The 21342-nt window shown below is 46.4% G+C and overlaps 2 protein-coding genes across 2 annotated transcripts; one reads left to right on the top strand and one right to left on the bottom strand.

Annotated features, from left to right (window-relative positions):
- Window positions 1–9045: 9045 nt before the first annotated feature.
- On the bottom strand, window positions 9046–11687 carry LOC136538135 (uncharacterized). The gene is made up of 4 exons (XM_066530112.1): window positions 11308–11687; window positions 10958–11153; window positions 10793–10879; window positions 9046–9457 (listed from the first exon to the last, which is right to left on the bottom strand). The coding sequence occupies exons 1-4, from the start codon at window positions 11535–11537 to the stop codon at window positions 9320–9322; spliced, it is 651 nt and encodes a 216-aa protein (XP_066386209.1). The 5' UTR covers window positions 11538–11687; the 3' UTR covers window positions 9046–9319.
- Window positions 11688–11857: 170 nt separating this feature from the next.
- On the top strand, window positions 11858–21092 carry LOC136519179 (DEAD-box ATP-dependent RNA helicase 16-like). Its single transcript, XM_066512787.1, has 15 exons — window positions 11858–12203; window positions 12738–12902; window positions 13436–13525; window positions 13638–13766; window positions 15040–15140; window positions 15531–15645; window positions 15929–16060; window positions 16808–16873; window positions 17435–17668; window positions 18118–18213; window positions 18337–18474; window positions 19172–19254; window positions 19558–19595; window positions 19685–19905; window positions 20222–21092. Exons 1-15 carry the CDS (start codon window positions 11979–11981, stop codon window positions 20297–20299), a joined length of 1911 nt encoding a protein of 636 aa, XP_066368884.1. The 5' UTR covers window positions 11858–11978; the 3' UTR covers window positions 20300–21092.
- The last annotated feature ends 250 nt before the right edge of the window (window positions 21093–21342 follow it).

Below are 21342 nucleotides of genomic sequence, written 5' to 3'. Positions count from 1 at the left end.
CAGCTTGGCCACTGCCGAGAAATGGGTCGATCGAACGGCTCAAAACCGCCGCCGAGAAATAAGCACCCTTACTTGCTTACATTACATATTAAATTCATCACCGAGCCTCCAACCCTAGCAACGGTAGGGGATCGGACATCGCTTGGGGGCTGGCAAGAGAGTCTACTCGCTAGACATTTCTCTTTGCCCGACCCCTCCTTACGTTGAAAAATTGGAGCCACGGCGTGCGGGCATAAACTTTGAGTAAAATTGGGCGAACCGCTAGAACCCTACGCCCTAGAGGCTATGACGTTTTTGTTCACCAGCATAATCAAAGCCTTTGTCCCTGCACTCCAAGCTTTAGCATCCACCTTCTCGAGAAGGGTTTAGAGGGGCCTACTTGCAGAATTTCCATCAAGAAAAAGCTATCAAGTCGCCTAAACCGATCGAATGGCTTGGATCGCTATCGAGAGACGGAAATGGAAAATTGGGATGCGCGTGCAGTCTACGCCGTCCCCATCATGAACGCCGAACCCGAACCCCACATGGACATATTCGGTAAGAGCTCCCAGAACCCGGCCCCCGCTATTTCTTTATGCTCATTCGTTCAATCACCCCGTACATCCAAACATTGCACATGTGATTGCTGCATCACAACGCTTCGCATTGCGTCACGAAGTGGTACTCATCTCATTCGATATGAACAGCGATAGACTGAGGTTCGAAGGCCGGTCTGCGAAGAGCTCGAGGCTGCCTCACGTCAAACAGAGCCAAGGGGAAAAACCAAGATGAGCCCTAGCAGCCTTGCCTGACCCTACTTAGATGTGGACAGGGACATCTCAACCTTTCTCGTTCGATTCTAACCTCGAGCCAAACCCACAGAATCTCCGTCGAGGAGAGGCCAATGGGCCACCTAAGCCTATCGAATGGCTCGAGCATCTGTCGGGGGGAGGGTTAAGAAATAGTGGAATGCCACATGAGGGCTCTACCGACCCTGTCAGCGGATGACGGACCTAGATTCCACTCAACATGCCCATTAGCGAGCTCATTGAGCGCGACACTCGAGCCATCAAGGCAAGTGTCATTAGGTCAGCCCCTCTGGTTGCAGAAACTAAGGACGGGGTGGTGCATGAAATACAGCCGACCCCTATCAGACCCCAAGGGGCTCGAGGGCTCGAGCCACCCGATCCTAGATCGATAGGCCGAGGTTCGAAGGCTGCCCATGAAGGACCTGAGGCCGCCTCGCGTCAAACAGAGCCAGGGGGAAAAAGCAGATGTGCCTCAGTGGCTTGTGTCCGTCCTGCTTAGAAGCGGACAAGGTCGTCTCAACCTTCTCATTCGATCCTAGCCTCTAGCTGAGCCCATAGAATCCCCATTGAGGGGGAATCTATTGGAAGGCATGTTAAGGAGCAACGGAATGCCCCCCGAGGTTTTTGCCGATCCCATCACAGGTGATAGAACCAGATTATGTCTAAACGTCCCCGTTAGCGAGCTCACCGAGTACGTCACTCGAGCCATTGAGGCAAGTGACACTAACTTAACCCCTCCGGTTGCGGAAACCATGGACGGGGCGACGATCACAAAATGAGCCGACCCTTGACCAAACCTCTGCTACGCACGAGGACTCAAGGAAAGTTGGACTTACAAGGAGACCGAACACACGGTCGTAGAACTATAGCTAAAATCCTAAGGAAGGGGTACGTGCGAATGCAAGAGTAGTTTTGCTATCCTCTCTTCGGTCTTCAGTAACATTCGACCCCAGCAATCACAAGGGGTTGGATCTCACTCGGGGACTGATAAAGGTATAAAACACCCTTTTTTGAAACAGTCGTTGTGTCGAACCTCTTTCTCACGTTAAGGTTAATGGCAAGGATTGTGGAAACGAATAACCGAGCGTGCTTGGTCAGACTGCAAAAAAACCACACCCTGATGGCTACAGTAACTTTGCTCACTAGCATAATTGAAGTTTCCCTCTTACAAACCTCGAGCCCTACAGTCTTAATGAGCAAAAGGGTCAGATTGCATGTGCCCCTTTTTTTAATGCAAAAAGGGAAGAAAGCAAGTTCAATCAAACAAAATGAAATTACGAACTCATTTAAACGAAATGAAATTACGAATCTATTTTAAGATACAAAAGAGCCGACACTTGTCCACAGATTACCGATAATGTCCATCAGACCTAGTTGACTAACTATCCCCTCTAGGGGAGAACTATCTCTTCAACTTTGTTCGCCAGGTTCCGCACAATAGGAGCCACCGCCTTCTCTATTTTGTCCAGCTCGGAGGCTTCGTAGCCAGGCGCGAAGCTAAGACTCATCGTCTCCAAGTCGATACTCTCGACATAGTGGGAGTGGGCAACGGTGAAGGCTTGGGTAATCCTAGAACGAAGAGCTTCCCTCTTGAGCTGGCACACCCGCACCGTGATATCTATGGCAACAGAGGCCGCAAGCAAGCTGGTTCCCTCCGACTGTGCCACCTCTAGGTCATCAAAGACCACCCCGATGGCGGCACGCAGGAGATCGTGCTCATCACTCTCTGCCTAAAGGACCCCCCACGTCTCAACAAGCTCCGTGACCAGCCCGGTGGAGACGCTCTCGGCCTCCAGCCTTCAGGCTACCATGGTTCCAAGATTGGCCTAGAGGGAGCTGACCCCGTGACGCGCCTTATCGCGCTCTCGGATGGCTTGGTCATGCTCCTCGCGGGCTGTGCCACGCTTCGAGTGGAGCCTCTTCATAGTCTGACATAGCTCATCTCGCTCCTTGCACAGTTGGTCTATTGCCTTGGCGTCCAGGCTCGCCCTCTACTGTAGGGCCATGGACCTTTCCTTGGCTTCCAGCTTGAGCTCCCGCACCTTCTTCACCTCAGCTAGGAGGTCGAGGACCCGCTGGCGAGCCTTGGCGTCCCTCTAGAGTAGCTCGTCCTGCTCCTTCCGGTCTCTGGCGGCCTCCTCCTCGTCCCGCTGTGCCCTTTTCGACGGTTCCTCAAAAGACTTCTCAGCGTCCTCCGCATCCCGGTGGGCCTTGGCCTCCGGCTGTCGAAGATTGTCTGCCTCCGCAACGAGGGGGGTCAACTCGGCCACTCTCTATCGGAGTTGAGCAGTCACATCCCTCTACAGCCGTGCCTCATTGACGAGGCGATCCAAGTCCTCCTTATGTTCATGAAGGAACCAGGATTTTTCCTGGCTACGAGCAATAAGAGACTGAAAAAGACGGTGGTCAGAACACAAAAATAGATGAAGAAAGAAGAGGGTGGGAGGCAAGATTAAGTAAATACCTAGACGATGGGAATGATGACATCGCGTAGGGTGCCCCTAGCTTGGTTCAGAGCTGCCAGCACGGCCATGATCCCCTCATTGAGACTCTCCTGCTCCATGCCCTCAGCGGCATCGTTGAGGGTGAAGAGTTTCGACGACGGGTCCTGCGGACTCACCCACCGGAGCAGGGGCTTATCCCGCGCAGGCGGATGGCCACCCCCCCATGTTAGGGCTAGGGACAACTCCCCGTCGGTCCCCTCGGCAACCACAACGGTGTTCGGGGATCCCTCGACCGCGACCCCCTCCATCCTGCTTAGGACAGGCCCGTCTCTTGGCTCGTCGGAAGCATGAGTCACGCCGCTGCCTCGGGTGCCACCACCATAGCTTTCGGCTGCAACCCATTCGTCATAACCACCATCGCCTCCGCCTCCATTGGTGGGACCTCGTTCGGCTACGCCGCGCCCACCGTGGTCGACGCAACGAGCGCGGTCGGTAGCTCCACCCGCTTCGACATCGGCAGCGGAATCTCTTCTGTCGCCGGTTGCTCGGCGACCGCCGAAGGCATGGGCACCACCATGGGAGGCGCCTGACTGGGCGACAAGGTTGTGACACCATCTCCACTCTCGCCCTGAAATGGGAGCGATGTCAGGTGACGGCCACCGTCTTGCCTGACGGGTGACACTCTTCTTGGGCGCCAGAGCCAAAGAGTGGCCCCGTCTAAGGATGCTGCAAGAAATGAAAGGCATAAGTCATAATGAAAACAGAGGAGTCGGCGACTTACGTTGGTGCTGTTGGGTGGTGGAGACGTTTGGGGGACAAACCCCCAGTTCCCTGCTCCACCTCGTCGGGACAGGACCGTTTTGAGCCCATCCCCTGCTCCTGGGCCGAGGGGCTCGCCTCCCTCGCATCTAGGGGCACGGCAGTGGAGCCACTCCCCTCCCTCGACACCTCGGGCATGGCGGCAGATCCGCCCACCCTCGCTGGCTCTTAGGGAGCGGTGACGGGTCCGCCCACTCTCGCTAGCACCTCAGGAGCGGCGGCCGATCCACCTGCCCCCGCTGATTCTTGAGGCACGGCGGTGGGGCCGCTCCCCCCTGGCACCTCAGGAGTGGCGGCAGATTCACCCGCCCCCTGATATTTCTAAGGATGGGCTGACAGTCCGGCCCGCCTCCTCTAGCCTCATGGCCACACCTTCCCTTGCGTGGTATGAGAAGGGTCCCTGCATAGACGAATGGGTACCTATCAGCGTATCCTCGCTCCCCAGGTCATCCCACTTGGCGTCAACTACTACCTCATCCTCTTCTTCCTCCTCATCATCATCGTCGCTGTCGGTTTCCTTCCCACGCTCCTGCGCATGTAGCTTCTGCTGTTTCTTCCTCCTCTCGTCCTCCTTCACCTTCCGCTGCCGCTCGGCCATGATGTGGTTGGCCGCCGTCATGGCCGGATCCTTCGGCAGCAGAGCCGGGTGGTCTTGGAGGATGAGTCTCTTCGGCTGGTCCCCCTATTTCAAAATCAGCATCAAGGGGTCGGGAGTTCAATTAAAAAGGAGTCACGAGGAAAGAAAACTTATGAAGGCGATGTACCCCGGTTCCGATCGCATTGGGGGCGGTGCCCCAGTACCGAATACACAAAATCAAGGACAGCGCCGGCGTCGTCCCGTGGAGGCTCCATTGCCTCCTTGATGCGCTGCGCCACTTCGGAGGGGGAGAGCACTTCCTCAGCGAGTGCCATCCCATCGAGCACCACCCCAGGCGCCATCATGTGTAGGGGAAGCACGCGCCACATCAACGGTGCCACTCTTCGCATGTGGTAGGCGCCGATAATCCTTGACCCCTTCACACCCCTCTCCTTTAGGATCCGGATGGCGGCGAGATGGTCATGGATTCTCTTCTTGTCCTTCTCCGGGACTCTCCACTCCCTCCAAGATTCTAGGACCTCCTCGATGAGGCGCCCAGTGAACTCCGGCAAGGGGGCAGCTGTGTCATTCCTAACGTAGAACCAATGCGAATGCCACCCCTTGTTGGAGGTCGACAGATGCATCGGCGGGTACTTGTTGACCTAGTTGTTGCGGAGCTGGATTCCGGCGCATCCCATCAGCATGTTTAGCTCTTGCCTCTTCTCCCGCTTCTTCAGGAGGGTGACGGCGAAGAAATACCACCACTGGTCGAAGAGGGGACTAATCCCTAGGAACCCCTCACATAGGGCAACAAACACCGCAATGTGCTGGATCCCATTGGGATTAAGGTGCTGTAGCTCCACCTTGTAGTAATGCAGCAACCCCCAAAGGAACTTGTGGGCGGGGGTAGCGAATCCCCGCTCGTGGAAGTGAGCGAAGGACACAACGTAGCCTTTGGGCGGCGACGGCGCGTCCTCATTGTCGGGCAGCCACCACTCCTCGGCGGTAGTCCGCGCGCAAAGAAGGCCGCGGTAAACGAGGCCCCTAGGCGCTGGAGGGTGATATTGGATCTACACCACGGCTCCATCAAACGATTGGGGTGGGTGGATGCAAACTTGACGGCAGCTAAGATGCGGATGCGGGAGGCTTAGGCGATTGACGACGGAGGTTGTAGATGCAAAGGCAAGGAGGCAATGTACGAAACCCTAGGGCGAACCCTTTGGTTTTATAGGGGCGATGGATACGAGGAAGGCAACCGTCCGCCTAGATCTCCGCGCCTGCCACGATTCGCCACCACGTCACCACATGAGATATGCGCCCCCAATCCCTATCCTTTCCCTCCAAAGTCACACCGGATGTTTTGCCTCCCCGGGCAGACCAGGACTCTTTATCGGTAAAAGGATACGAGTCAAAAAGCGTTCCTCCAGCACGGCTGGCCCTAGGAGTTTTAGGGCTGGCCCATCAACGGTTTCAACGGCCGTCCCAAGGCACCCTTACGACAAAAGGATGGGCCCATGATTGGCCAAAACTTGGGCGCACAAACTTCACGAAAGTCTCGGTCCACGATCGAGTCTTAGCCGAGCTGACTCTGACCGGATCCCCGCGAATGGGATGTCAGGATCCTAATTGAATTATTCAGATAACAAACCATCAAATCTCACAGCCATACCCGCAAAGGGTCCGAATCACCCCTCGGGCGATTCTGTCCGAATCACCCAGGGGCTCGGGGGCTACACCCGACGGGTGCGCTCGTGCGCACCCTCTGGCAAGATGAATCACCCCCGAGCAATTCTGTCCGAATCACCTGGGGGCTTGGGGGCTACACCCGTCGGTTACGCTCGCGCGCACCCTCTGGTAAGACAAATCACCCCTGGGCCATTCTGTTCGAATCACCCGGGGGCTCGAGGGCTACTTTCACGGACCAAATACTGGGATACTCAAAGATGAGGAGCTAATAACCATCAAACGTTGATGCTTTCGAACAGGCAAGAACGCGACTACACCTCTTGTCCGACGATCGAGGGTTAACTCCGCCTCGTCCGACCCCCAAAGGCTGGCTCCGCCTTGCCCGACGTCTAGGGGCAGACTCTACCTCGCTCGACATCTGGGGGATGGCTCCGCCTCGCCCGATGTCTAGAGGCTAACTCCGCCTCGCCCGACGTTTGGGGACAAACTCTGCCTCGGTTGGCTTCGCCTCGCCCGATGTCCGGGGGCTGGCTCCACCTCACCCGATGTCTAGGGGCTAGCTCCATCTCGCCCGACGTCTAAGGGCAGACTCCGCCTCGCCTGACGTCTGGGGGCTAGCTCCACCTTGCCCGACGTCTGAGGGCAGACTCCACCTCGCCCAACGTCTGGGGGTAGACTCTGCCTCGCCCGACGTCCGGGGGTTGGCTCCACCTCGCCCGACGTCCGGGGGCTGGCTTCGCCTTGCCCGACGTCTGAGAGCATACTCCGCATCGCCCGACGTCTGCACGCTGCTCCTTCATAACTACGTGCTCAGACAAGACAGGACACCTAAGTCAACCGCAATACGAAGGACCATACATTGCACGTCTGCAGGAAAGTACCGACAGGATATGACGAGACGGGTGCTTTAAGGCCCTTCTAGGCATGTCAGAGCTTGAACAGTGTTGTGGGCGTCGATATTTATTTTACAGTGTTGTGGGCGTCGCCATTGGCCCTCGGGCGCGGATACTAACGGAACCATATGACAACCACTACGGTCCAAGAGGAGACTCGCGTCCTCTACAGTGACGAACATGCAGTCACTGCGCCGCCCGCTCCCCGTGGGGTTGTGGATCGACACCCCGGTCCGTCGTGCCGCCCGTCGAGGCGGGACGGGACGTGACCACTTGTTGATCAAGCCAGAGCATGGCATCATCAACGGACAGACTCTCAGCATGGAGCTATCCCTGGCACCATCTGCTATGTCAGCAGGGCTGGCTCGGAGGAAAAGGAAGACCCGACACCTTCGAAGACTTTCTTGGCCTCTGTTTTTTCTCCTTTCTGCTATCTGTAATTCCTGCTTCCCCTTAGTCTATAAAAGAGAAGGCAGGACACCTCACTAAACGGACCGATCAAGAGAACACACCACGCATCACATAACACACAGCTGAGCATCATCAAAGCTCTCAGCACCCGTTCGATCATTCTATTAGAGACTTGGGACCTGTCCCTCTCTCGTCCGTGTGTACCCCTACTACGAACCTTTCGGTGCTAATAACACAAGCAACAGCCATAAACTGGACGTAGGGACATTCTGCCCGAACCAGTATAAACCTTGTGTCTTTTAGCACACCATTCGGGCTCAACGGGCAATAAATACAAATTTATTCGTTGATGTTTACTCGAAACACCGACAATAGTGTTGTTTTAATTCAATTATGCTTGAGAGAGTATAAACTTACAATGCTGTTTTCAGCAGATTGTCACGACTTTTGCTAAGACCCGAAAGTTGAGTGGAAGAGAATGCTGAAGATCACTCAAGGCTCTGGCTGGTAGATGGAAATCATGTACGTTCTCGATGTAGCTGATATGTGAATCATATTTTTAAGAGTATTATCACTGACCTTTATGGTTGAGGAAGTGTTTTGTTATTTAGACCGCATGGCGCCATTCCAATTTTTGATAGTCTTTTTGAACGAAATTATGATTTATGATAGCATCTAAGGAAACTTTTAACGACACATGTTTTTTCTCCCTTGGTATTTTTTCTGCATCTTAGGTTAGTCTCAGTTGTGAGTTTTATGGCGTTGTTACCAAGACTGTCACATCAGTTTTTGTGTTAGTGTAACTGTGATTATATGTTTTATCGAGATGAAACTCTTTATCTTTCTTCGCAATTAACCTGATCATGTGTCAGGGTATTAAATACAATGAGACTCAGATAAAACTTCCAATCAGACTAGCTTTATAAAATATATTAAATTTTAACTGCCATTGCATCATTTGTCTTTGCACGTGACTGATATGTATGTGTGATTCCTGTTAGAACAAGGTTTCTCCACTTTCCGCTACTGGTTCAATAATATAATTTCTCCTGCATGTTCACTGTTCAGTCTCCCACTAGACCAGTTTATCTGTATTTGCCTAGAAGACCAACATAAGTATGTAACCTTGGGAGTTGGGAATACACCATTTTCTAAATTCTGATGCATTACGATGATCTAGTGCATCTGATGATCATGTTTCACACTTCCAAGAATTTTATGCTCTGTAGAATTTTATAGTAATGTCGTCCTTGATTACTTGTGTGCAGTATGCACTCTGTAGAATTTGAGGTTGAACCCTGTCCCCTCCTCCCCCCACCCCACCCCACCCCACCCCACCCCAACATATGCAGCACCAAATCCAATATATAAAAGGTGGACTAGATCTTCAGACGCATTGGTAACAAATGAAATGACAGCACATCAAACTCTTTGCCGATTATTTTTCTGGGAACAGCTGGACAGCTGGTGCATTGATCTTCTTGAAATACACATGCATGGTGCATCCGAGCTCATGCAGTGATGGCCACTGATGGGCATGTATGAAATGAAGTGTTCTGGTCAATGAGAGCACGCATTTCACATTCTGCTCCACCAAAGGATTCCATTACGCAGATTACAAAAACTAAAATGTTCGACTGAGAACCTAAGACCTGCAGTCAGTAAAAACCTTCTAGCCTTAGTAAAGAAGCGTGGTGTAAATCATCTTTTCCTCTTGCCATGCATCTTCGATTCACTCTTTGGTTTATCACTTGCCGATGACTTGGGTGCAATTGCCGAGCTCCAGAGTGCTCTCTCAACATCTGAGGGTGTGAAGCTTTCTTCTCCTATGCTCAGTTCCTTCAGGATCAACATAATATCAGCCAAATAGCAATCAAGTACTGTGTATGCAAATACAAATTGTTCTTTTTATTCAATGCTCGGCTGATTTTTATATGAACCTGAAATCTATATTTGAAATGGCACCTGCAACCTACGAGCATCTCCAATAGTTACTAAAAATCAATGAGTTTTCCAAGGTGGCTAAAAAAAGTTAGGAGCACATTTGTTAGGTTTCTCCAACCGTTTCCAAAATCTCGGTCCTAAAAGATAGAAAATAATTTTGCATTAGGAATCCCAGAATATTTTCAAATCTCCCAACCACTTTTATACTTTTGTTTCTCTCTAGTATATTTGCATTGGGAACCCTGTCCTTACTCTCTATTTTTCTCCACGTCCTTCCACCTCCATATTGGCTGATTGATAAGCACCGTATATTTCCGCACTATTAGATCGACTTTCTCAAGTGCGGAAAGATTGAGAGTTCAGATAAGGAGTTGTTGGAGAACAGTTCAATCTTGCCAAAAGGTCAAGATTGGGAGTGAGTTTTGGGAACTCTTGGAGATGCTCTAATTGAACTAGCGTCATATAGGCCAAAGTTAGCACTGCAGAGGTTGCAAAGTTTCAACATGCAAACTGTAAAATGCTTTACAACTGTTGCCCTAGTGTGCCATCTGGAGCCTGGAATGGAAAGAGAAGCAGGTGAAAAATTGTCAGAGTGTCTTGGTGCATGATCTTCAAATTTACCAGCATACACCTCAAGTTTAATGCTAGCATTTGCAGAAGGGTTGTTAAATTGCAGAACTGTGCTGTTATTCATACAGGGAAATCGGGATCCTTTCTAGTAATAGCCCTTTAATGTAGAAATCCATGTTTTACAACAGTCCAATAATTACATTTCAAGCCTTAAAGAAGCACAATGAGCTCTTCCAATTTGTCCAGGCTGAAAGGGTTGCACAAAATTCTGCACTAAGTTAGCTATATTTAAGGTAACCTGCTTAAAAATTTCCACTTTGGTACACGGATTCTGATACTTTTTAGCTTTGGCAAAACTAAACAATGATCACTGCTTTCTTTGTTCCAAATTATAAGACGTTTTGACTTTTGTAGATACATTGTTTTTACTATGCATCTAGACATACGTATGTAGAAAAGGCCAAAACGTCTTATAATTTGGAATGCAGTATAACATAAACAAAGCATTAATCAGCTGCAAACTGCAGCCACCCGAGCACCTGACTCAAAACCGTAAGATTAGATTTAGTTGCACTGAACACTTCAGACGACCAGAAGATGTAGCTAGCTTTGCAAACATTGTTAGCAATTTGCCATCCGTCTCAAATGCAGAAGCCATACCTTCGCTTTTGCCTGCAATTTGTCAGCAAATGGAAGGTACTGCTTCAGAGTGTACTCCTTTGCATTGCCTAAGGCTGCTAGCAGCGCCTACACAAGATCCGATCAAGGTCACAGCACTACATCGCAGTCACCACGCGCAGAAACGTACAAGACACCAAGGCTCACCTCGTCAGACATGAACGGTGCGACATCAGGTGCATACGCAGCGAGCACGGCGGACGCAGTGGCAGGTCCGACTCCCTTGAGCACGGTGAGCTCGGTGATGGCCCTTCTGAGGTCGGGCAAAGCCGCGAACGCCTTGCGCGACGCCGACTCCACCACGGCGTCGTCCAAGCCCTTGACGAAATCCATTAGCCTCGGTCTGGCAACAATAACCCAATCTTCATCGAATCGGTAGCATACTTGTGAACAAATTTCAGCAACACAAGGCCCGGACCACGCCCTAGGATCCAAAAGTTGGAGCGCGGAAGAAGCTAGCAACAGCATGATGGTTGAAGAAAGCCAGACGGACTGACCTCCACTTGCCGCGTGAGAGCTTCCACTGGAGGAGGCGCACCAGCTCGGGCTTGGCGAGGAAGGGGTCCGGGTCACGGCAGCGCAGGAGGGCGGGGAGGTCGTGGCGGTAGAAGGAGTCCACGGCCACGAGGTCGGGTTTGTCCAGGGCCGCGAGACGGCGGTCGTACGCGGCCAGCGCCGCGCGCCACGCCGCCGCGTCACCGCTCGCGAAGCCCACCGTCTCGGCCATCGTTAGCGCGGCGCGTTGCACGGGGAGCCGGCGAGGTGGCGACCGTCGACAAATGTGGGGAGCAACCAGCAACTGCGACTGCAAGTGAATCCGGCGGCTCTTTCACATCGACTAGGCGAGGCGGAAGCGGAACACCAAAACCGGTCGGGTTCCCCGTTCCCCCATACAGCCCTGTTCGGCTGATCCAGTTTCAGCTGATTTAGTGTTCTGTGACAGAGAAAACAAGCTGAATTGTTCAGCTGATTTCCGCCGTTGGATGCAGGGGTAAAATCGGAAAGCTGCAAAACTCGCCCCACTTGAGGTTGAGAGGGTTTCTTCTCCTCGTGCGCCCTCGTGTTGCCTCTTCAACCGCCGCCACCCCAATTTTTGCGGCGCCCCGCGCCCTCACATCGCTGCCGCCGGCTAGGGCCTAGGGCCGTAACAGACACCCCTGAGACTGAGATGGAGACGGCGGAGGAGGCTGGGCAGGAAGCAGTCAGCGCTGGTGGGAAGGATATGATACCGGAAGCTGTGGCCTGCAGCAGGGAGGAGGGGAAGGAGGAAGAGGAGGAAGTGGAGGCGAGCTTCGATGAACTTGGCCTGGACGAGCAGCTGAAGAGGGCTTTGAGGAAGAAGGGCATCGCCAAGACCACCCCGATACAGCGGGAAGCCATCCCGCTCATCCTGGTGCGTGGTTTATGGCTTTAATGCTGCTTTTAGTGTGCTGCTTTTCTGCTTCGTGCGTATTTACTCCAGACGTTCGGCCTCTGCCATCCAATCGGCTTCAAGGCTTGGGTCTGGTGGTGTTTGCGAATGACCGCTTGTAGGATTGCCATGCTATTAGGGTGTAGTAAGAAACTAGTGGGAAGTGATGCAGGAAATATGGAATTTCAGCCCCTTTTCATTGGAAGAAGTTCAATTCTGACAAGTGTGATGGTCATGGGCATACTGCAACTGTAGCATTATTTGGATAGCCTGCATTCTCTGGTGAACTTCCGGGATTAGTGTCAGTTGCAAAAACTGCTATGGCCTATTTATTCGTCATCAAAGATGATCCTATGCTAACTTTAGTTTTAGCCAAGTGCAACACAAGAAGGATCTGGTGCAAAAACCGCTGTGGCCTGTATATTGTACAGCAGGATAGATATCTAGTTTTTGTGCAACAGATTTTGTTTTCTGTAATTTGGGCCTCTGGTCAACAACTGAACATTGTGGTTCCAGGAAGGGAAGGATGTGGTTGCAAAGGCCAAGACTGGCTCTGGGAAGACCTTTGCCTACCTTCTCCCACTTCTGCACGAGCTACTGAAGTTGTCCTCAGAAGGGCGTATCCGAAAACCTGCACCAAATGCCTTCATCCTGGTTCCTACTCGAGAATTATGCCAGCAGGTAGTGAACCTTAGCTTACTTTTCTGTGAGTGTTGAGTGTTCTATGACTAAGTTTGGGTTTAATTGTTTCAATGCTAGCTGTAATAGTTATGTTTTGCATCTCACTTGGATACATAAGGATTCATATGAATTATATGCTATTCATTGGCAAAGTTTGTTTAGTTCTTGGACTATGAAACATGCATGTAGTAGCTGATTGGATTATATTTGGATATGGAATATTTTCATCTGCACCACCACTTGATATGTACTTTTCATATCGTCAGCATATTTCAATAACATGTAGAACCAGACTCCATGTCATTGATTAGTTTAGTGGTATAGGTGAAAAATGCACCTCAAGTGGTGCATGGATGGAGATTCCCCTTTGGATAAGTGAAGTGCAAACACATGTTTTTTTATATCCACTATTTTGATATATTTTAATTTGCCAACTATTAATATCATGTGGGTATGATATAATTTTCCTTCCCCTTGTTTTCATCTTTGCTAGACAGGAAGCTAACACTGCTGTCATCACTTCCTTCATATAGGTTTATAACGAGGCATTATCTCTCCTTGAGTTCTGTACATGCAAATTGAGGGTTGTGCAAGTTACCGCGAGCATGTCGGATAAGGATATTGTGAGACAATTCTATTCCGCTCCACTGTTATTTTCTCCACTTGATGCCCATGTATTGTTGTTATTGTTATGTCTATTAGCTCAAGTAACTAACTTTTGCCTGTTATTTGCAGACTGTTGCATTGTCTGGCCCCCCTAATATTCTTGTGTCAACTCCAGCTTGTGTTGCAACATGCATATCAAAGGGAATTATCCGTGGACCTTCAGTTAAAGAGTCACTTTCAATGATGATTCTTGATGAGGTGCACTTCAGTTGTCGTTCATAATTTATTTATTTTTACTTTCATTTTATTTCGTTTACATATTTCATGGGCCCTGCAATATAGAGAAGAATGCCAGCGTTGAATTTATGATTCTATATTCTCTTTCACAGTCTATATAATAAAATAATAAAAAGTAATTGCTGCTATTCCATTTTTGTTAATTGAGTTAGTTTAATTTTTTCCCATGTATTTGTGCATATGATGGTTTTGATTTGTGCCATTTTAAAGACTAAGAGATCCTACTTCAAATTTCTGGTGACATTTTATTTAAAGCTGCATTTCCATATATGTCCTCTCTTTATTATTGTAGGGTGTACTTTGGTATGTAAAGTCTTCAAAAGCATATTTAACCTTTGAATTTTTTTCACAATATATTTTCAGTTACTAAAAAACACTTCATAATTATGAATGCATTGATATGACTTTATAACTCTAAACATGCATTTAATTTGACTGAAGATGTTAGCCATAGAATCAAAGCAGGGTGGATGAAGTGGCGGCAAGCGTCTGGTGTCCTATGTGACAAAAGGGTACCACAGAAGCTAAAAGGCAAGTTTTATAGGACGGCGATTAGACCTGCTATGTTGTATGGTGCAGAATGCTGGCCTACGAAAAGACGACATATTCAACAGCTAAGTGTCGCGGAAATGCGTATGTTGCGTTGGATTTGCGGTCATACAAAAAGGGATCGAGTTCGGAACGTTGATATACGTGAGAGATTAGGGGTAGCGCCAATTGAAGAAAAGCTTGTCCAACACCGGTTGAGATGGTTTGGACATGTGCAACGGAGACCTTTAGATGCACCGGTGCGTAGTGGAATCCTAAGTCAGGATAGTAACGTGAAGAGAGGCAGAGGAAGACCGAAGTTGACTTGGGTAGAGGCAATAAAAGGAGACTTGAAAGGATGGAATATACCCAAAGACTTAGCCTTAGATAGGAGTGCTTGGAAGACAGCTATTCACGTGCCTGAACCTTGATTGCTTCTGTTGGGTTTCAACTCTAGCCTACCCCAACTTGTTTGGGACTTAAAGGCTTTGTTGTTGTTGTTGTTGTTGATGCATTTAATTTGACTAACTGTTGGTCAAAATTACAAACTTTTTTGCATCAAAATATGCCTTAGAAGGTTGAGGGAGGGAGTATAACATTCTTCTTTGAAGTGATGTATATCAGATTCCACACCTTTTATGTATTAATCATAATGTTCAGGCAAGTTCCTTTTGAAGAAGTTACTAATCCAATGGTTAGTTCCCAGGCTGACCTTCTTCTATCCTACCGCTGTGAAGATGACTTGAAAGCTCTCATCCCACATATCCCACGAAGCTGTCAGTCCATTCTGATGTCTGCAACTTCAAGGTCAAATCTGGTCAATGTTCCTTCTTTTTCTGCAGCTATCCATTAAATCTTGATTGCCCACCCTACATTTACGATTTCTCTGAGCATTTCATTATTTTATAAATACTTGGCTCAGATGGTTTTCTCTTGAAATTGTGAATTTTTTGCTGTTTACAATTTTTACCATGCTGATTAAGTGGGTGGTTGCTGTTAGACCTGTTTGTGCTGTTGCTTCTCTTAATGGGACTCTGCTCATAGTTTAATAATTGTTTAAATGCATCTGACATGTAAGTGTTGGAGGTTGAATCCATGCTATTGTTTTCCCTTGGTAAGAGAGAACATTAGAAACTTGGGCCCTTGCTTGCATTTGTCCCATTTTTTTGGTGATACTGAAATTCGACTGTATGGCAGCTCTGATGTTGACAAATTGACAAAGCTACTTCTGCATAACCCATTTATTCTAACTCTTTCGGAGGTTGGTCAAGCAAAGGATGACGTGATCCCCAAAAATGTTCAGCAGTTTTGGGTAAGTATCTTCTGCTGCCTGTTCTTTTCGCATCATTTACTTGTTCTCCTTTTCATATTACCATTGCAACTTGGAGGTTCCAAAAAACTTTTACTGGAAAACCAAAAGTTCTCATGCTTGATAGGGTTACATCTTCCTGTCTGTCCCTTATCTGGGGCCATTCTTAAGCTATAGATGTATTTTAAATAAAAAAAATTGTATTCATTTTGCTGAAGTTACTTGGCCTTTTACACATCTATTTCTTCGTCCTGCTCATTACATATCATTCATTTTTTAACCACAGATCTCATGTGACGCTAAGGATAAAATGCTTCATATCCTTGCACTTTTAAAGTTTGAGCTTATTCAGAAGAAAGTTCTTATATTTGTGAACTCAATTGATATGGCATTCAGATTACGACTGTTCTTGGAAAAGGTAAATCATACCAATGCCTTGTATCACTACTCGCTACCCTAAAAACGTGATTGGTCATCTAGATCTGTAAAAAGGTATTTTAATTTACTCAACACCTGAAAAAAAAACTTCAACATATCCTGAAATTGATTGATTCTTAGAATTCCTGTTTGACATAGCGTGGACTTTATGTGTTGCAATTATTGACCTTGTGACCTACTTTGGGGCCAACTACTTTCTTTGTTCCTTCTGTATTTGATGTTATAAAGTTGAGCATACAATCATGTCACAGTTGACTCTTTTGCTATGTCATTAAGTTCATTTGTCTCTTCAGATAACCATAAGTTGAGCATACAATCATGTCACAGTTGACTCTTTTGCTATGTCATTAAGTTCATTTGTCTCTTCAGATAACCATAATACCAGGTTAGGCAAGTCTTGTAAAAAATAACTGAAGGATCGGCGCTACATATTTTTTTCTCGAACATGCAGGAGAGCTGTGTATCATTATATTAAGAATAAGACCAAAGGGGGGAAGAAGACAAACTTTGCCTATGGATAATGCTATATCTTGTACTGCCATTTTAGGATAATGCTATACAAACTTTGCCTATGCTATGATTGTTTCTATGAGTATACTGTTCACTTAACTGCTTTTGTTCACATACTATGTTGTTCTGCTCTTGCTTCTACCTCGTTTCTATTTTTAGTGTACACTTCATTTGTAGTATTAACAAACTTACGATGAATATGCTCTGCTTTATACAGTTTGGGATAAGATCTGCGGTTTTGAACGCTGAGTTGCCACAAAATTCCCGACTACATATTATTGAGGTATCATTTTTGCATGGCTTTTATCAAATTATTTGTAACTATAAAGAACTTAATAAATGGATAAATGAAGCATACAACTTGGTCGTTGCAAGTCGCGGTCTCCTCGCATTACACAGGCGAGGGTAAGGCTTGCCACTGACACCCTTCCCCAGACCCCGCACAGAGCGGGAGCTCTCTGCACTGGGTACGCCCTTTACAACTTGGTCGTTGCATGGCTCCTGAGTTAGGTTCCCTTCAGCTCCTTAGATTGCTTGTTAATTATGTACCTGTGCTTTGTGAAGGCACTTGTCTCTAAAACTCTGCCATTGCTATTTGTTTCTAACTATTGGCAGTATATGCCTCTATTACGTGAATAGCAATATCTTTCCTGTGCTCTGGTTTAGTCTTGGACCCTTATTGTTGAGAAACAGAAAAAGTCATTGATATGGAAGGTTACCAGTTAAACAATATCTGAAACTTTGATATCGAATCTTTTGTTAGAAGTTTGCACAGATTACTTCCTTGTGCTGACAAGGTGGCCCCATATAAACAATTTAAATTGTTTTGTGTATTTCTTTTTAGGCATTCAATGCGAGGTTATTTGATTATCTGATAGCAACGGATGACACTAAAACAAAGGAGGAGAAGCAAACCAATAAGGAAAACAAGAAAGAGCCAAAGATATCCCGCAAACGGGAGAAGCAAACCAATAAGGAAAACCAGAAAGAGCCAAAGGTGTCCCGCAAACATTTGCAACAGACTTTAGATGCCGAATTTGGAGTTGTTAGAGGAATCGACTTCAAAAATGTATTTACAGTAAGTTAATATATTGATCTAACAATGGTCAGAGATTCAGAGGCACTGTATCACCATTACATACCTTGTTGCGATTAAGTCAGTAGCTGAGAACATTTCTTAGGTTAACTGCTGGATCAATATGTGTTCTGTTTTGTTGGCAGTTTTATTATATTATCTTGGAGCTCACAGTTATATCACTCATCATGAGCAGTAGATGCTGGATTTTATGTAGAGAAATTGCCGTCCTATGTTCTCTCCGAAATAAAAAAGGATTCAATTTGAATGTCTGCTGTATGTTTCATCAATTATTCTCTTTAGAAAGATCTATAAAGAAATTTGGATTTTGTCATCTTTGTTTATGGCTTAATAGCTCGAAATTTGGATAGTCACTCAGAAAATGAAATTTTGACTTCATGGTTTAAGTTTTGAAGAGCAGGATTGACCTTTATCTTTAACCTTTTTTTTAGGTAGTCAATTTTGACATGCCTCTGGATACTGCTGGGTATGTTCACAGAATAGGGCGAACAGGTAGAGCGAATAAGACTGGTGCATCCATATCGCTTGTAAGTTTAATGTTACATTATTTATATTCATATAAATTTATCATCAGAAATAACTGACATGTAGCGAAGTTCCTATTTGTTCTGATGTTTATGTCCAATATGTTTTGGCAATTGCTTCTTTAGGTTTCACCAGGGGAGGATAGTACTTTTAAAGAGATTGAGCATATGTTGCAAGATGTTGAAAAGAAAGATATGGACTGCATTTCACCTTTCCCATTACTTACGAAAGATGCTGTTGAGTCTCTACGGTATAGGGCTCAGGTCTGCAATATATTTGTTCCGGATTATATATTTGATTTTTTTTAGCATATTCTATATTTCTGTTTCTGTCCATTCTATGCAACTTGATGCTAGCACAGATTGTATGGAACTTATTATTTGTGATGATGTGCTAGTATTTGAGTGAGGCATGGGTTGCCTAGTGAGGATCTACTATATTGTGGTTACTGGAAGGCTAAAAGCTGATTTGGTAATAGTGTCCAATGCAGTTGGCAATGCGATTTTCAGTTGATTCTTAGTTCATTTATTATTCAAGTAAATACTATGTATATAAACCTTCGTTGCACTACCGAGAGCCTGGAGCCTGGATATGTGGTCATGTTCATTAAATATGAAACCTTACTCAGGTGTCTCTGTTTGTGTGTTAGTCTTGAGCTCTTGGCCCTTTCTTGCCTGGTAAGGGAAGTTCATTTGATTGGTAAAAACTACTGTTGCTTTTTGCCTGGGCAAGCTAGAGTAATCACTAAACAGGCTGATATTCTGAATAGTTGGTACAGAGCATGTTTTCTTGAATCTGTACTTGAGCTTGTGCTAATGTGCTAGCTTCTAGCAAATGTGGTTCATTTTTGCAGAAGTTTTTAGACAATTCTTGCAACTGGCATGGTTGCTATTTTTTTTTGTGTACTCAAGCAGCCATACGGATTTGCATGGCTATTGTTAACTGGCACTACTCTTACAGGATGTTGCAAGGAGTGTGACAACACGTGATATACAGGAAGCGCGTCGTCAAGACATAAAGAATGAAATCCTCAATTCTGAGAAGTAAGATCCTTGTTGCAACTAAAGCAGCTAAATTGTTGGTAGAATGCAAATTGCATAATGATAGTTTAATATCTTGAAAACAACCTACTGGCTCTTCTCGGAAAAAGAGAAGGGAAAAAAACTCTACCTGTGGCCGGTATACTGCTAGATAGTAATAAATTGTACTTTCTTGCTGAGAACCGAGAACATCCAATATATTAAATTTTACATTTTTTTCATGAAACAAAAGATCATTTCATTTCAAGCCATTTCTGCTCCAATAATATTTTTTTCCCCTAATAGTGATGCCTTTTTACCTTGTAGATTGAAGTTTCACTTTGAAGAGAATCCAAGGGACCTTGGTAAGATTTACAAGTTTTGTGCAGAATAGTTGTGCTTGTATGTAACCTGTCTAAGCAATCATGCTGGATGTTTCTTTTCTCCTTTCCAGATTTGCTCAAGCACGATAAGTTGCTAAGCAACAAGGAAATTCCTGCACACCTGCGTGATGTCCCTGACTACCTAATTGATCCAAAAACAAAAGAAGCCAGCAATGTTGTCAAACTTTCCAGGGCTGCTATGGGCATCGACAAGCCCCAAAGGCGGAAAAGACACGGGTTCAAGGGAGGATCAGGGAAAAGCAGAGACCCTCTTAAGACTTTCTCTGCTGAGGTGCGTTTACCCATTCAATGGCTTCAAAATCTCAGATTAAACTTTAATGACATTTCTTGACACCAAGCATGTTGTTATGCTTTCCTGAACTGCCCTGAAAGTTCAGTTTTGTGGCTGTTTCTTCTTTGATCATGAGATACTGATGCCAGAGTTGACAGTTGCTCAAACTTGCTACAAGCCCTATAAGCGACTAGAGAAACATATATAGAGCTAAAATAATCTTGATAGTGCATCTGGATCTGGTCTTTTATTCTATATCTATCGAATGATGCTCCAACTCAATCCTTTCATGTTCTGATTTCTTGTTTGCTGGCAGGGCAAACGAAGGAGACGGAGGAAAGAGAGAGAGGGAGAACCCGATAGAAGGAAGAGGAGTAAGAAGGCGGAAAGTTGATTTTGCAAGGAGTTTGCTATCAAGCTCGCTCAATTTTGTAGGCTTCTTGTTTTAAGCCACATGACAAACTGTTGTATCGGTGACACTCGTAATTCCTTGTGAGCCATTAAAAAACATCGCAATTTCTTGTGAGCCACTGAAAAAATTCAGTGGACTTCAGCGCCACTGCTCTAATTTTTTTACCCTCTATGCCACTGTCGTCAGATTGGGCTCTAACGGTGTCAAACTGCAGGGGTAGAAAGTCAAAAATACCCTTAGGTCTAAATATGCCATTATTTTTTTTAGTATCTTAACGACTTTAAATGGAAAAACTCAAAACTAGAAAGTTGTAAATCTTATCGAGATTTATAATTTTTATATAAAAATTATCTTCATTTAATACTGCAAAAAAGATATGATTTTTATAAGATATATTAATCATATCAAATCATATCTTTTTTTGCGGAATTAAATGAAGATAATTTTTATATGAAAAATGTGGTTCTCAATGAGTTCTACGAGTTCTACAACTTCGTAGTTTTAAGCTTTTCCATTTGAAGTCGTGAAAATGTTAAAAAAAATAATGACATATTTAGACCTAATGGTACTTTCGTTTTTTCACACCTGCATGTTGACACCATTAGAGTCCAGGCATGGAGGACAAAAAAAAGTTGGAGCAGTGGTGCTGAAGTCCGCCGAACTTTTTTAGTAGCTTATAAGGAATTACAGTCTTTTATAATAGCTCACAAGGAATTCCCTCATTTTTCATTGCCTGACAGCAACTCTTAGTTTCAGTGTACTCGCTTCCCTCTGCTATCCTTGCTAGGAGGTACCAATTACGTTGAAATTCCATTCACCAAATCGGGTGCTTGGTTTTCTTGCTCGGGTCTGCACTGACCTTGACAAGCCAGGATATCAGGTGAGTGGTGTGTTTGGAAGCCAAGCTAGCTTTTCTAGGGACTTGTGCGAGCAAGGTTTAGATTGTTACTTGAAGAGATCCAAGGTCCAAGGTCCTCGGTGCCAGCGCCGGCGAGGTGAAACAACCAAGCACGACCGTAAATTCC

This window comes from Miscanthus floridulus, chromosome 2, assembly GCF_019320115.1.
Source record: "Miscanthus floridulus cultivar M001 chromosome 2, ASM1932011v1, whole genome shotgun sequence".
Taxonomy (NCBI): domain Eukaryota; kingdom Viridiplantae; phylum Streptophyta; class Magnoliopsida; order Poales; family Poaceae; genus Miscanthus; species Miscanthus floridulus.
Note: the sequence above shows the minus strand (reverse complement) of the source record. Positions and strands in the feature narration are given on the sequence as shown.